This window comes from Salmo salar, chromosome 20 (assembly GCF_965601325.2).
Source record: "Salmo salar chromosome 20, fSalSal1, whole genome shotgun sequence".
NCBI lineage: Eukaryota > Metazoa > Chordata > Actinopteri > Salmoniformes > Salmonidae > Salmo > Salmo salar.
Genome location: NC_138310.1, coordinates 20,441,138 through 20,458,628, shown reverse-complemented (window position 1 = coordinate 20,458,628; position 17,491 = coordinate 20,441,138). Strand labels below are relative to the sequence as shown.

At 40.6% G+C, this 17,491-nt stretch overlaps 2 protein-coding genes across 2 annotated transcripts in view; one reads left to right on the top strand and one right to left on the bottom strand.

Moving 5' to 3' along the window:
* The window catches only part of LOC106579924 (rasGAP-activating-like protein 1), a 61,508-nt gene extending 48,457 nt beyond the window's left edge, over positions 1 to 13,051 (bottom strand). The window contains exons 1-2 of the mRNA XM_014160328.3: positions 12,480 to 13,051; positions 12,049 to 12,105 (exon numbers count right to left, since the gene is read on the bottom strand). Coding sequence (XP_014015803.3) covers positions 12,049 to 12,105; positions 12,480 to 12,544 — 122 coding nt within the window. The 5' untranslated portion in view covers positions 12,545 to 13,051. The remainder of the gene's footprint in view (positions 1 to 12,048; positions 12,106 to 12,479) is intronic.
* Positions 13,052 to 13,418: 367 nt separating this feature from the next.
* dgcr6 (DiGeorge syndrome critical region gene 6) lies at positions 13,419 to 16,298 on the top strand. Its single transcript, NM_001146607.2, is given in 6 exon segments — positions 13,419 to 13,502; positions 13,748 to 13,860; positions 14,218 to 14,378; positions 14,512 to 14,612; positions 14,785 to 14,925; positions 15,704 to 16,298. Coding segments are annotated over 5 exon segments (594 nt in total). The 5' UTR covers positions 13,419 to 13,502; positions 13,748 to 13,750; the 3' UTR covers positions 15,785 to 16,298.
* Positions 16,299 to 17,491: the final 1,193 nt, after the last annotated feature.

Sequence of the window (17,491 nt, the reverse complement as noted above, 5' to 3'; positions counted from 1 at the left end):
CTAATGAGGAGAGAGACTCTGAGCCCATCATCTCCAGCTCCCACGTTGTGGCCCCTGTGATATGGAGTATTGAGACCACGGTCTGACAATCCAAGACCCGAGAACCTGACCCCGGCGGGGTACCCACTAAAATACTTTACGTTCTGCAATCAGCCCATTCACAAGTACTACAATGGGGACACTCCTCTCAATTAACTGCGCATCCAGGTCAAGTCCTCACGACAGCGACCGCTTGGGTGACGCCAACCTCTGCCCATCCCCAGCCGGCCCTGGTCCCACCTGTCCGTAGACTTTATCACAGTGTTACCTCCATCCCAAGGGCTTACCACTATCCTGGTGGTCATTGATCGGTTCTCCAAGGCAGCCCATTTCATTGCCTTACCCAAGTTGCCCTCAGCGAAGGAGACCTCTGATCTCATGATTAACCATGTCTTTTGACTACATGGACTTCCCCAGGACATTGTCTCGGATCATGAGCCCCAGTTCGCTGCACGGTATTGTAAAGCCTTCTGCTCCCTGCCGGTGGGCGTTGGTGAGTCTCTCCTCTGGAGTCCACCCACACACAAATGGGCAAACGGAGCGGGCCAACCAGGAGCTGGAGAAGTTCCTCCACTGTTTCGTCTCTACCCAGGCCAGCAACTGGAGCAAGTTCCTCGTCTGGGTGGAGTATGCTAACAACACACCGCCGAACTCGTCCACTGGACTCTCACCGTTCGAGTGTCAGTTTGGGTCCCCCCCGTTTCCTGAGCAAGAGGCCGAAGCGGGGGTGCCTCGGCTTTCATTCAACAATGTTGCAGCACCTGGATCAGAGCGCGATCCTGCTTTCTCCGCTCCTCTGCCCGACACCAACACCAGGCAAACTGACACCGAAGGCCTCTTTGGCTCCTCCAACCGGGTCAACGGTTGTTCCCTTAACTTCTTTGGGATAGGGGCGGTATTTTGACGTCCGGATGAAAAGCGTGCCCAAAGTAAACTGCCTGCTACTCAGGCCCAGAAGCTAGGATACACTCTAAAGTTTCTAAAACTGTTAAAATAATGTCTGTGAGTATAGCGGAAGTGAAATGGCAGGTGAAACCCCAAGGACAAACCATCCCCCCCAAAAAAGTTTCATCCTACCACTGATTTCAATGGCTGGCACTTTTATAATAGGGCAAAATCGTGCCCGATTGCAGTTCCTAGGGCTTCCACTGGATGTCAACAGTCTTTAGAAAGAGTTTCAGGCTGGTTTTGGAAAAATGAGCTAGAAATTGTCGTTTTTCTAGGTGGCTCCCATTTTGGCTGTAGTATTTCCAAACGTGTGAATGAGAGCGTGTTCTTTGGTATTTTTCTCCAGTAAAGACAATAACGATTCTCCGTCTTAAATTTTTTGCGTTTATTTGCGTACTAAGGTTTGATTATAAACGTTGATTGACTTGTTTGGATAAGTTTATTGGTAACGTTTGGGATTCATTTTGTATGCATTTTGAAGGAGGGAAACCAAGTGGATTATTGACTGAAGCGCGCCATCAACCTCTGGTGACGGGTGATGGTTCCACCCGTCACCAGAGGGCGGCAGAGATCATCCTAGAGACAATTGACACTCGGGTGTGTTCTATTACTCATTATGATTTCCCCTTTAAAAGAAGTGTGTTTTCTGTTTCTCTTTGCTGAAGCCTGAATTGTTTACCGTGTGCGTTCGTTTCCTGAATGAATTTGAGACTTAGTGTTTTTTTGTTTTTTCAAGTGTACTGTGATCCTGCAGCTGCTGTTTCTTAGTAAAGTATTATGTTTATCATTAACCACTGATTCCTTGTCTGGTGTCTTCTCTACACCTGGGTCCAACCTCACCACGTCACAATCTCTGCATGTGTGGTTCCCACTGTGAAGCATGGAGTTGGAGGTGTGGTGGTGCCTTGCTGGTGACACTGTCTGATTTATTTACAATTCATGGGACGCAAACTTCTTAGGGATAGCCCCCTTTTTTCAATTTTCGCCTAAATGACATACCAAATCTAACTGCCTCTAGCTCAGGCCCTGAAACAAGGATATGCATATTCTTAGTACCATTTCAAAGGAAACACTTTGAAGTTGGTGGAAATGTGAATTGAATGTAGGAGAATATAACACAATAGATCTGGTAGAAGAAAATACAATGAAAAAAACTACCTTTTTTTCTACCACCATATTTCAAATGCAAGAGAAAGGTCACAGTTCTAGCCATCACTCTGGTTGTTATTCCAATAGTGTCTACAAAATGGCAGCAGTGTATGTGCAAAGTTTCAGGTGGATAATTTGAAGTATGAGTGAACTACAAGACTTTTAGTTTGAAGTCCCCAGGTACATTTGGGCAAATCGTGAAGGAGACATTCGCATTCATATTACATTTTTCTGCAGAAATATCATCAAATCTGTATACTTGGGACTTTGATTTAGCTTTCCAAGTATTAGTAGCCATATTATAAGTTCAACATTTGCAAAACAACCAGTTTTCATAACTTTATAACTCTGAAAATCCTTATAATTTTTGTCCAAAATGAAAAGGCATGCTGTCATACAAGGTTAGTAGCTACATTTGACGACATATACATGGTTTCCGGATACTCCCATAAAGCCCAGCTCATTGGCTATCTAGCTAGCTTTATTTCCCCCGATTGGTGCTTATTTGACAAAGATACAGTCGTTCAAGTGATGACATCGGCGTGCCATGAAGGCGTCGCTCTCTGACCATATGGTGTCCTATAGGATGTACTACACCCCTAATGATAGTGAAGTCTTGTTACCTTCTAGGATCTCTGAGGAATACATACGAATGTGATTTGACTCATTGAAACAACATTTAGGGTGAGATTTTCACAGATTCCTTTCTTTGCAAATTGAATGAGTGGAAATACAAAATTGACCGTGCATGCTATATGGACCTTTTTAGGATTTGAAAAAAGATTTTATCTAACAAAACGACACTATGTTATCTCTGGGATCCTTTTGATGATACATTCTGAAATCTTTCTCATGGCTACCCATGTATGTCCATGAAAATATAACGTTTATTTGGAAAGTAATAAATGTATAGATATTTTTAAAAGCCTTCATGATTTGCGTAAATGTAATATACTAACTATTACTCGTTAAAAATATGAAATGGTATTACATTTGGTGAAGAGCACATTATGACTTGTTTAGGACTCGAAACGCAAAGTTTAGGACTTGAGACTTGACATTTTCCTGTCTTGACTTGGGACTTGACTTGGAACTTGAGTGCAAAGACTTGAGACTTACTTGTGACTTGTAAACAATGACTTGGTCCCACCTCTGCTCATATGGCTCTATATCCAAGATGGCATAGCAGTCAGACGTCCTTTGTCCTCGTCTTGTCGTGTGCCGTGTATATATATATATATATATATTTCCATATTTTCTTTGCATGTTTTTATACATTTATTTTCTAAAAACTCAACTTCCAAACACTCTCCTGCAACCCGCCTCACTAATTGTTTTAAAAAAGTATTATTCACCTCAAAACTGAAATCCACAACAGAAGCTAGCCAGAAGTTAGCCAGGCTAACGTTAGTATTCAGCTAACCACGGTTGGCGGTCATCAGCTATCCTTTAGCTCGAAAAGCTATCGCCAGTTTTTGTATAACGCGACTCAGACCAGAGCATACCGGACCTATTTTCTCTCCATATCCCCGGATTTCTACCGCAAGCTCTGGACATTTACACCTGGAACTTGCAGCTAGCTAGCTGCTATCCAAGTGACTATTGGCTAACGTCGGTCCCGGAGCAAACATCAATTATTCTGGAGCTAGCCAGCTGAAGAGTTCCATCAGGCACTCCTGGGCTACAATCACCTATCCGGACCCGTTTTACTGCCGATGCGGAGCCCCAACGGGCCTTCACGACTGGACTACCGACGTTATCTGCCCGAGGGAGTTATCCAACTGGCCCCTCCGTCGCGACGTAAACTAAACGCCCATCTGCGGCCCGCTAATCGTTAGCTGTCTTATCGGCTGCTATCTGAATAGGTCTATCGGACAATTTTCTTGGGCCACTATAACTATAACTATTTTGCCAATTGGATTGGTCCCCACTACCACACAGAACCCCACTAATCTACCGACGGAAACGCATGAGATGTCTAAAAACAGACCATCTTCTGCCAGCTTGATACCCATGGCACGGCTAGCTGTCTGAATCGCCATGACCCCAACCAACCTCACTACTCACTGGACCCTTATGATCACTCGGCTAAGCATGCCTCTCCTTAATGTCAATATGCCTTGTCCATTGCTGTTCTGGTTAGTGTTTATTGGCTTATTTCACTGTAGAGCCTCTTGCCCTGCTCATTATACCTTATCCAACCTTTCAGTTCCACCACCCACACATGCGATGACATCACCTGGTTTCAATGATGTGTCTAGAGACAATATCTCTCTCATCATCACTCAATGCCTAGGTTTACCTCCACTGTATTCACATCCTACCATACCTTTGTCTGTACATTATACCTTGAAGCTATTTTATCGCCCCCAGAAACCTGCTCCTTTTACTCTCTGTTCCGGACGTCCTAGACGACCAATTCTCATAGCTTTTAGCCGTACCCTTATCCTACTCCTCCTCTGTTCCTCTGGCGATGTAGAGGTGAATCCAGGCCCTGCAGTGCCTAGCTCCACTCCTATTCCCCAGGCACTCTCTTTTGATGACTTCTGTAACCGTAATAGCCTTGGTTTACGCATGTTAACATTAGAAGCCTCCTCCCTAAGTTTGTTTTATTCACTGCTTTAGCACACTCTGCCAACCCGGATGTCCTAGCCGTGTCTGAATCCTGGCTTAGGAAGACCACCAAAAACTCTGAAATCTCCATCCCTAACTACAACATTTTCAGACAAGATAGAATGGCCAAAGGGGGCGGTGTTGCAATCTACTGCAGAGATAGCCTGCAGAGTTCTGTCCTACTATCCAGGTCTGTACCCAAACAATTTGAACTTCTACTTTTAAAAATACAACTCTCTAAAAACAAGTCTCTCACCGTTGCCGCCTGCTATAGACCACCCTCTGCCCCTAGCTGTGCTCTGGACACCATATGTGAACTGATTGCCCCCCATCTATCTTCAGAGCTCGTGCTGCTAGGTGACCTAAACTGGGACATGCTTAACCTCTCTAGGGTCGGCGGGACAAAATCGTCCCACCTACGTAACAGCCAGTGGAATCCTGTGGCGCGTTATTCAAATACCAGCTAGGTAAAGTCCCCCCTTATCTCAGCTCGCTGGTCACCATAGCAACACCCACCTGTAGCACGCGCTCCAGCAGGTATATCTCACTGGTCACCCCCAAGCCAATTCCTCCTTCGGCCGCCTCTCCTTCCAGTTCTCTGCTGCCAATGACTGGAACGAACTACAAAAATCTCTGAAACTGGAAACACTTATCTCCCTCACTAGCTTTAAGCCCCAGCTGTCAGAGCGGCTCACAGATTACTGCACCTGTACATAGCCCATCTATAATTTAGCCAAAACAACTACCCCTTCCCCTACTGTATTTATTTATTTTGATCCTTTGCACCCCATTATTTATATTTCTACTTTGCACTTTCTTCCACTGCAAATCTACCATTCCAGTGTTTCACTTGCTATATTGTATGTACTTTGCCACCATGGCCTTTTTTCGCCTTTATCTCCCTTATCTTACCTCATTTGCTCACATTGTATATAGACTTATTTTTCTACTGTATTATTGGCTGTATGTTTTTACTCCATGTGTAACTCTGTGTTGCTGTATGTGTCAATCTGCTTTGCTTTATCTTGGCCAGGTCGCAATTGTAAATGAGAACTTGTTCTCAACTTGCCTACCTGGTTAAATAAAGGTGCAATAAAAATAAATAAAATAAATATGTATCGACATTTGTTGTTTCTCTAAAATCTGCGATGATGACAAAAGGCGCTACATGATTTACAACTGTCCCGTTGACGGGACGCCGATTCTTACGTTTTTTAACCAGCATGGCTACCACAACATTCTGCAGCGATACGTCATCCCATCTGGTTTTTAGCTTAGTGGGACTCTCATTTGTTTTTCAACAGGACAATGACCAAAAACACACCTCCAGGCTGTGTAAGGGTTATTTGACCAAGGAGAGTGATTGTGCTGCATCCACAATCACCCGACCTCAACCCAATTGAGTTGGTTTGGGATGAGTTGGACCGCAGAGTGAAGGAAAAGCAGCCAACAAGTGCTCAGCATATGTGGGAACTCCTTCAAGACTGTTGTAAAAGCATTCCTCATGAAGCTGGTTGAGAGAATGCCAAGAGTGTACAAAGATGTCATCAAGGCAAAGGGTGGCTACTTTGAAGCATCTAAGAAACAAAATATATTTTAATTTGTTTAACACTTTTTTGGTTACTACATGATTCCATATGTGTTATTTCATAGCTTGACTTCACTATTATGCTACATTATAGAAAAGAGTAAAAATAAAGAAAAACACTTGAATGAGTAGGTGTGTCCAAACTTTTGACTAGTACTGTTGTCATGACGTTGCCCTCTGGGTTTTCTATGCACCATCCCCCGACCTCTATACTTCTGACACAAGGCTGTGTGAACGCGGTCGTAAATTTCAAAGGGAATGTCCTGCCTCACAGGCCACAGTTTTGAGACAGAGTGGGTTTCGTATAGAGAACAAAGGATTCTTCCACCTCACAGGATTGGAGAACCGAACGACATTTAGGTTCTGGAGAAGGTATAAAAGATCGGTGAAGAATCCAGCTACGAACTGGTCCGTTTAGTACAATTTTGTGAAACTCATTAGAGACAATATGGCCATATTACCATACTAAGGTTTATATACTAGCCTCAGCGATGAGACTTACATCTAATGGTTGTATAAAATGTATGAACAAGGATAAAGCTATTTGGAATATGTTGAGATGCTATGTACTTATGTTAATGTGAGAGAATTGTATGTCTGTTCAAAGCTTAACTAAGTCATCGGCACGCCCCCAGGGACACAGACAGGACAAGGCGTCATGTGACAGCCTTTTCTACGTTCAGTATATAAGCCCCACCCAGAATTTCTTTCTTCAGACCAGGCCTCCACTCCATTACGAGTTGGCCAATAGGTTTGACCATGCATTCCTCTACTGAACTTTAACCATACCACGTGGTTAAACTTTTAGACTATCGATACCGACAGAATAATAACAAGTCTTTGATATTAATTACTAGTCTGCAGCTAGAAATTCGGTATCATTGAACGCGTAGACCGACGAAACATCCATTCTATAACGACATTAATGAATGTCGCTTTGAAAGATCCATTCTAACCAACAAAGATCACGACGACACACTGAGCGTAAATATATATATTGATTGCAATTGTTCCCGAATGAGTGAGCGTTCATGTGCAAAGGTTTAGCATATCAATTGTTAATATTTATCAACTCTGTTGTGCCGTCTCAGCTGACCCTTATCACCCTTTGTTTAACAAGCCGCCATGCCGGTTTAGCCCACTAGGGCACATTCCTTTATCATTGCTTTGTAACGATACCTACTGTTTTGTATGCTTTCTGTGAATTACTTAGTTTAGTAAATAAATGATTTTAAGACAATTGATGTATGGATGACTTAGTGAAGACTGGGTTCGTGCAGATAACAACAATTTACGACGTTTGGAATGAGACTGGACGCGATGTAATAACACATAATTAAAACAAGAAGATAATAGATCAGATCTTATAATATAATATATAATGTTATAATATCTGACAGTTATATTAGGAAAATTATAACTGTGTAATCTGAATATTTTCCTTGGTGCCCCGACCTCCTAGTTAATTACAGTTACACGATTAATCAGTTAATCGCGTAATAATAATTACAGAGAGTTATTTGATAAACATGTCTACTAGTTAATGATGCCCAAAGACACAACACTGTATAGTACTGCATTCTTGAAGAATATAACTTATAAATGCCTTATGAGCTTAGTTCAACTGTCACACTCCATTAGAACCCAAAATATAAGCTCGTTTTTCTCCAATGTCTGTAAACATCGTAAATGTAAACAAACACTGTATAGCCTCAAAACATGGTTAAAACAATAATGTTCATATCGTGAATGGTCAGTCCTTGCATCCATAGCTATGTATATTAATATGAGAGTGGTTACATTTCTCCAGGCCCATCCCTCAGCTTTTTACAAAAACAGAGGCGTCGCTGCCATTTTGTCATTGAATTTGAATTTGCCCTTGAAACAGCTGCATATTATCAAGATATTAAAATGTCACCAACAAAAAGGTAAACAATAGGCCTATAGCAAATGCAGCATATGACATTAATTTTTCACAAGTAAATAGCACTTCAGTAGTGCTCAAAGCATGCCATTCCATGAGAGCAGCATTTATTTTTTAACTTGAATCAACCCAACCAGTCCTCCATGACAACAAAATCATAAACAACAGAGCAGGGCTGGCTAACAAGTCCTGAGTTTTGGGGTTATGCTCAGGTAAAACAATTTGGCTAATCTATACTTCCAAATTTCCGAGTCCTATTCTTGAATATCAAGGGGTATAACATTTTTTGGAATGACTGGAATTCTGAGAAACTTTGGTTTTTAATGTAAAGATATAATTTAATCGTATTATTATATGTAGTAGAAAGTGATGGGTTAGAAGAAGTCTACATAACCAACCCATAAAGTAATATTTAACATCCATATATGGCCAGGTATGTAAACTTTAACATTGACTTATCCTGCAATAGATGTCGTTCAATTGGTAACATACATTTGTGTCTTCTTCTAATGCCTATTACGGGAAAGGTTATCTTAAAGTAACTGGATGTAATCAGATTACGTTACTGAGTTTGGGTAATCCAAAAGTTACGTTACTGATTACAATTTTGCACAGGTATCTAGTAGCTGTAACGGATTACATTTAGAAAGTAACGGATTACATTTAGAAAGTGTCAAACAAGGCCTGAGTTCCAAATAGGATACACAAACGAGTCAACAGTTGAGTCATTTACTTTATGAAATTATAGCCTCATGCGCTCACATCAGTGAATTCAATTTATATTGTGCTGCTTTTGTTTGTATGCAGCGGAGGGAAAGTGTACAGACACATGTCACAGTCCTAAATAGACTACTAAAATGTTGCAGTCTGGCTTTAGTTTTTAAAGCTTGACAATGAATACCAAAAAACACAACCTGCAACAAAACACAATACAAAGGAGAAACATGTAGGTATATTACAGCAACATTTGAGAAGTAGCCTAGACTGGCTACACAACTACAAGACATTTTGAGTGTACCATACAACAATGCTGCATTCAACCGCACCGGTGATCCATGCAGTGCAAAACATTTTTTTTTTTACATGTTTTTCAAATGTTACAACAACCTATAGCTACGTTTTTGTTATTTGGAATTATTAAATATTTTTATATTAGGGTCGCAGCATATTATGCACATATGCAAGCATAGCATCAAAGACTGGATAAATATTATGTATCTCTTATTTTGTTTTAACATGTTAAAATGCTATATACAGTATCCTATGTACGTAAGTGGACATTATAAAGAACCATATTTTTTTCAAAAATATAGCAATGGCCAGTTTGGGTCGCAGTTGCAAGTTTTTTTATAAAAACAAATAGGCTATGTCTGGCCCGCGAATTCGTTTTTTTTTTTTTCAATACGACCCGTGCACTGATCGAGTTTGACACCCTGGGCTAGCGTATCTATTTATGTAGCTAGCTATTTATTTAGCAAGCTAAAAACACGGAGCCTAACGTTAGCTAGCTAGCTGCTGGGAGGATGTCATTGGAGGAGTGGGTTGTGACCGACTTTTTCCCCTCGTATCATTTTTCAGTGGCTACAACTAGAGATGCATGTATCATTTGGTTAGCTAGCAATAAATGTGAATTGACTTATCCACAATTAGCATATCTCTCAGTTGTCAATCAAATGTATTTGGCAGGCAGGCAAGCAAGATCCCATTCAGTTGTCAAAAAGTGGATTGGGACAAGCATGCATTGGTAGGCAAACTGCAGAAGGAAGAGCTGGCTACTATTCCCCATCGTTCATCTGTGCAATTTTGACGGCCAACTAGCTGAAAAAGTTTGAGAGGGTCTGGGTTCCCTCGTTAGATTTTAGCTCATCTCACTCTGGTTAGCATTAGTTGTTGATCTTGTTGTTCTTGATGTGCATAGGCAACTGAGGGAGAGAGCCTACCTGTTCATGGTTGCTTGATCAATAGTACCGTGAAGTTCCTAAATGTAAGAGGACTCCCGTGGTATTTACAGAAATCCATTCAGGTGTATTTTGTGGCTTTTGGCGAATGTGTTCTAATGATCTAAAGTCTCGCTGTTGCTACTGCCTGTAAACACACAGTCCAGTTCAAAGTAAATGACGGCAGGCCCGTGTGAAAAATGGCTTATTTGCATATAAGCCTACTGTAGCTCTGATTGGAAATTGCGCACCTGTCTGCATAGAGTCCAGTCCAGGACAAAACATGTTTTTATTCAGTTTTATTCACTGCCGTGTCTATTAATTGTCCAATTGCTCTTCCGTTTTCCCACTCTATATTGCTATAGATTTTTCACAAATGCCTTAGCATATGTCATTACCAAACATTCTATGAATTTATGAAAATGTGAAAATGACCATATCTAAGTGCTCGCTTGTCAGAACATGTAAAAAATGGTGTCATTCTTCCTAGGGGTTTATATGAACAGATTTTAACAAGATTTCATGTTGCTAAAACGCTGTCAGTTCCACTTTAATGGAGGTGCCAATGCCAAAGAGGAGAAAAGTGCAGGACATAAGATTTTTGGGGGAGTGCAGAGGACTGTAAGTAAATCTTAGCTTATTAACATTAATTAGATTCTGCTTTTATTCGCTATATTATTTATTTACTGTCTGGCAATAGGTATAGCTAGCTAGCTAACTACACTGTACAATTCAACAGACTGGTACTAAGTAGTCAGCTAACTAGCTATACATATTGCCAGACAATAAATAAATAACTTTGCTAATAAAAGCAGAATCTAATTCATGTTAATAAGCTAACCCCATCACTGTGAAGTCCAGCCATTGTTGTCATATGATAATGGTATTTGGTCATACGATTATGGGAAGGTTCAAAGTCGGGCAATACAGAAGGTGAGTGAGAGAGCACCACCCATGTTGAGGCAAGGAGAGGACGAACAAGTCATCAGGTGAGATTGTGAGTTGTGTAACCAAGTAAGACGTTTCTCGACTCAGATTGCCTCGACTCCTTTGATGTTAATTGGGTATAAGAAATGTGTTATTGAAGACCATGTGGTTAAGAGTACACAAATAGAATAATGGGTTTTGACTTTTTAAATGTAGTTAAAGAAGGGTTGTGGCGGTGACTTTCTGAGTTTGTTGTTAAATAATCAGGACATATTTTTATGTATTTTCCCTTCAAAATTCACCAGAAATAACAATTTCAAAGCTTTTTAACACCAGGGGGATCTCGGACACCCTAGAGGGGTGAACTGACACCGGAAACCACTGACCCCGACCCCCGAATATCAAACACAAACCTACACCATTGCTTGTGTGGAGACACACACTGCCAAAAACAGGGCAATGCACTGCCAGAACCATGGTTACCTGCTGATGTCCTAAAGGCAAGCCCTGGATCAGGTTCTCATGGGCTTGGGGGGCTCAAGCTAAGAACACCACAGTCCTGATCAGTAATCACACACCTATCCTACTGTACCACATCCCAACCCACTCCGTCATCATACATTCTGTTCTCATCCAGTTTTGAATTCAACGTGTGTGCAAGGGTAATCAGAGGTTTTATATAGTCTAGATTAAGGACAACATGATGGATACAATAGTTTCCTTTGAACTGATAAATATTTTTGCATTTACAGTTGTCCCCTTAAGTACATCAGTTTTCATGTTCTTGGCAGCAGCATGCCACTTGCTGTCACATGAAATTCTAAAGTAACCATATAGCCCACTTATCAATAGCATTTATGATCAGAAAATAGTCAAATTAAGTAGCAAACAAAACAAGAACGCATAGGACTTGATGGACTCACCTGGCCACAACTTCATTGTCCACTTTTACAATGCAATATGGGTCACTGGTCCCAGAGCTTGAGAGATAAAAAAAAAAATGTTATATATATTTAAGATGGAATTAAGGTAGCAACTCACTGTGCACAGAGGTCAATTCAACATCTGTTCCACGTTGGTTCAAGTATGACATTACATGGAAACAACGTTGATTCAACCAGCTTGTTCCCAGTGGGAGAGGAAACCTACACATATCTCTTCACTTATTATTTGCTTAAGAACTTATTGATAAACATTTCTTAGAGAACACTGTAAAACATCTGTAAAACAAAGGTATTCTTGACTTCAAACAAGTGTACGTCCTATAAGTGTACTTCACACAACGAGAAACCTATAAATAAGCAAATAGGAGTAATTGCTGCCTGTTGCATGATGACAATTACGAAATACTCACACGTCTTTGGCTGGTAGGCTCCTGCCCTCTACAATACGGAAATATAGGGATGTGTTTTTGGCCATTTCTGACAGAGAGTGGTTTTGCCACTTGTTTTCATCTGCCCATCCGCGACCCTTACTACGGTGCTCCCCTCATCAGCAAGTGTGTTCTCTTCATTTCTGGCACCTTTTGCGCGTGACGGCGCGTCGAGCACATGTTAATCAATGATGTATCGTTTGCATTGTACAGGTTTAGATATAGAATTAACAGTCACGTTGCAAACGTATAAGCGTAAGGTCAGTGTAGGCAAACAAACAACAATGTTGTTAAATGTTTGGGTGGAAACAACCAAATGTTTTATATATCTAAAGTATGGTGCCAATAAATAAATCTATATTTTCTGACTGACATTTACTTTCCTCATTTCGGTCCTTTGAAGAAAATAATCATCCTATGCGTATTTTCGAATTTCCAGATACGATTTGTAGCCACCTATTTTAATAAAAAAAATGTAGATCATAGTAGCTACTTTTTTTTTAAACTATACATCTTTAGGCTTCATTGGCGTCTCAACCTGCACTACCTGCCGTAATGACACACATGACACGGTCAACTACAGTTGCAAACACAAGCATCCTCAAGTCATCAGCGATGCTCAGCTGCTCGCTTTGTTGCATCTTCACCTTACTCGATTGACAGACAGTGTGCGGCGCACGCCATCTAGCGGACGAATATAGTTCTCGCGCCCCCTAACTCGCTCTTGTTTGTGTAAAATAATAGTTAAATATTTAAATTGAACTTATCTTCCCTAATATAATACATACTAAGATTGATAACAAAAATGACATTAAATAAAAATCATATGAAAATATGAATTACAAGCAGGCATCTTATAGACAACAAACCTTTTGTTAGGGTCCTTCCACAGAACATCAGCCACTTGCCTGACTGTTTGCTAGGCTATAGCAGAAATGCACGATACATTGTGTATACTACCTTTTGATGAAATTCTAAAGGAAATAACTGTAGCTAGGTAACTTGGTAAGTATGTGGTTCGTCTACGCTTTTACGGTAAAGGGTTTGATAATAACATATGCTTTGGCTCAGATTGAAGCTAACTAGCTAGCATGATGGATTGCTGACTTACTTATTCATGACTCGGAATTTCTTTGGGCTCACTTGGTTTATCCGAAAGCTAGCTCGGGGATAGCTAAAAACAACATCGACCTTCTGGTGTAAATATTATGGATTTTGGTGATTGATATGGTTCTTTGACTTCACTTTAGAAAATGGAGAGTTATCCTGTGGTTTACGAAGAGCAGAATGATTCTACAAAACAACAAGAGAGACATTACTACTTACTTTCAGAACTACAAACCCTTGTCAAAGATTTGCCCAGGTAACCGGCCCAACCTAGCGCTATGGGAGACTCTCAATTGCATTCACCTTATTCCTCGAATCTTCTTTCTTCGCGTCCATCTAAAAGCCCATCGAATGGTCCCTTCCAATTGATTATATGAGAAGGTGAGGATGCGAGGTATCAAGTTAAAACAATTGAGATTCTCCACATAACTAGGAACCATGAGTGCATATAAGATATCTACAGTTGTTGGATGTCAGAGGCATGTCAGAATTTCAGGTAGTCCCATCCCTGTTTTGGTCTGTTTGGTTCCTAGTGAATACACCCCAGGCGTTACAGAAACTAGACTTGACCTCCAGAAACAAATCTGTTTAACTATTTCTCCCCCATGTCCAGTTCCTTTCAGCAGCGCCTGTCCTACACCACACTGAGTGACCTGGCTCAGGCACTCATAGATGGAACAGTGTATGATATAGTACAGGGACTCCTGGACATCCAGCACCTGACTGAGAGGAATCTGTACAACCAGAGACAAAAGCTGCACTGTGAGCATCGAGGTGTGTCTCTCTCTTTAGGTTTCACATGTTCTGTCTTATAAAAAAATTGAGTGTATGTTGGTGTGCCCATTATACCAAGGATCTGAGGTCCTTTGACATTACAATGTCTCAATATTCTCTTCCTCATGCCCAGCACTCAAGCAGGATTTGGTTCGTAAGCATAAAGAAGCCCTACAGGTTTGCAAGTCCCACAACCTTGCAGTTATGAAAACCAATCAACAAGGAGAAACAGAGGTATGGAATTGACAGAGCATCATGCCATTTTACTAGTCTTTTTTGTTGTTGTTGTGTTTGTGTGATGTGATTAGTTTTCCACATGTTATCTAAATATCCATCCTTCTATATCACAGCCACAGAGTTAATTTCTATTGATCATGTCTGAGGACATTATGATTGTCTCTATCAGGCTCTGGAGATTCGAGTGAGAGAGGAGCAAAGGATGATGGATGAGAAGATTGTGGTGGAGATGGACCAAAAGGTGATAGACCAGCAGAACACCTTGGAGATGGCTGGAGTCCCAGGGTTTTACATTACCACCAATCCCCAGGTGAATCAACACTTTGTAAATGTGCATTCTTGTGCATATGACAGATACATGAAACATAATGGTTTTATGTCATTGTGCCACTACATGAATTTATAACCAGATGTCTATTCTATCAAATAATATGGTAGATTTTAATTTGTCACCATTCTAATGTAGACATAATCCTGCTTATTTAGGTAAATGTATTGCCTTGAATTCTAGAGAAATGATTTGTTCTGCTGTTTGAAGTGTTGAAAGCTAAGTACACTTCCATTGGGGTCAGGTGAAACACAGATTGCAGTGCAGAAACATTTCCAGTAGATGGTGGTAGAGGCTCTCTCGTTCCACCATTGTAACAGACCTGTTATGCTGCAAGTGTAGACAAATTATTGTGGGTTTTTAGCTGCTTCACTGGAATCATATCCTGGAGGCAGTCAGTGCAAGCAGAGCGCCAGCCACTTTAAAGGAATACTACGAGATTCCGGCAATGAAACCGTTTTTCTACTAGTACCTGTAGACTTCGTCATTGCGCTAACGCTAGTTAGCGTTGGCTCGCAAAGCTACCTCTAACTTCCTTCATAATGCAGGCAGAGACATAAAAAGGATTTTGGGCATGAGCAGCTTAACGCATTCTTGGGTTTGTGGGACTGTGCTGCTCACACAGCCAGTGTAGCAGGCTTCATTGACAGCAATCGGCTCGCGTCACTAGCAGCTCATACCCAGCAAAAGGTGCATGTCCAGTGTAGTAGTAGGTCTGTAATGACTCGGGAGATTTCATGTTCCATTCTTGTCATTGCAGGAGCTGACGATGCAGATTAACCTGCTGGAACTGATCCTTAAACTTCAACAGAAAGAGTCCCAGTCAGGAGTTCTGTCATGAGACACAGACAGACACACACACACACACACACACCGACAGACGGGGTCTGATTGTGTTAAATAAAGCACTGGACACTGAAGAGCATATCCTAGAGTGGATAGACACTTCAAAGAGCATCCTGTCCTCTTGTTAGTGAGCACTTGAGCGGGGCTCCGGATTCACATTCAGGTTCATGTCCTCAGGAGCTGTGTGTGTTCCCTTAAATGCACATGGAAACCAAGAAGTTGCATTGCTTTGTGATTCTATGTAGAAATCACTGGTTCTGGGTGGCAATGGGGCCCTGATGAGAGTGCAGGAATTTGAAGAATCACTGAAGGCTGTAGATATGTTTCTATTTATGTTGCCGCTCACTCACAGATAAATAATGGAAATAATTAATATTATTCATCCAAGTTATCATGTTTGTGATGACATTAAATTATTATTTTTCATTCATGTTTATCAACATTACATGTTTACCATGATTTTGGCCACTGTAAAATATGTGTTCATGAAATAAAGTCAATTTACTTTGATTGTGACTTTGATTGTTTCATTATTAGTCTAGTCAGTGACAATAGGGTCAACCTACATTGGTTAAATGGTATTAAAATTGACTAGTACTATACAAACTTAGAGGACTTGAATATAATTTGTATTCTAATACTGTAGCATCCAGTTATGAGTTACTATGGTAGATGAATACTTCTGACAGCTTTAGCCTTTACTTAAACTCGTGGGAATTGGCCTATATGGATAGAGCTAAATTGAAATGTTTCTTACAGAAGAAATATGTAAGCATATGCATAATCATGGTGGCAATTAAAATGGAAGAATTTGGAGATTATGAGAAAATTATTAGACTAAAGGTGAGGACACAGTTCACCTGACACAAAACTGAATTCAAACATTGCACTGTTGATTTAATGTGCATTTGACATGTTCTGTACTTTTTACTGTATTTGTTCATTATGAAATCTTACAATACTCAATATATTCAGTAACATAAGAATATTAATGGGAAATGTGGGGTAGGTGCAACATAAGACACGGAAATGACAAGGGTTAGAGTGAGGGTCTAACTGGTGCCTGACTGGCAACACATCTCTCCGTTCACAGTTCCTAAGTCATTTCAATGCACTTTTATGACTCAAAGAATAATCTTCAACTATAAGGTGCTTTTTTTATCTCTTACCTGTGCAATTGAGGAACTAGAGCAAGCACACTTGTATATGTTTTGTTTGGAACACAGCCCTGCATCCCAGCCATCACACAATAACTTGTGGTTTACACAATCTAAAAACAGTCCATTATAAATTGCAATCTGAGTCAGGTGGGAATCATTTGAAAGCTTGTTCTATTGCCTACATGACTAGCTAAGTTATAAAATCCAATCTTAGTATTAGGATTTCACAAGGCAATTCAAAGAAGGAGATAATTTTGGTGTGCATGGAATGGATTCATGAGTGCATTCAGGTGCGTGTTCCACGGCCAATTTTCTTCACAATAGACAAAGGCTCATTCTGTTCAGAACAACCCAGTGTATGAAGCCATGTCATCTTGCAATGTCATCTACACACAATACCCCATAATGTCAAAGTGAAATGTTTTTTGACATTTTTACAAATTAATATAAATTGAAAAGCTGAAATGTCAGATTCAACAACAAAGACCAGGGAGGTTTTCCAATCGCAAACAACAGACATTGAATATTTCTTTGAGCATGGT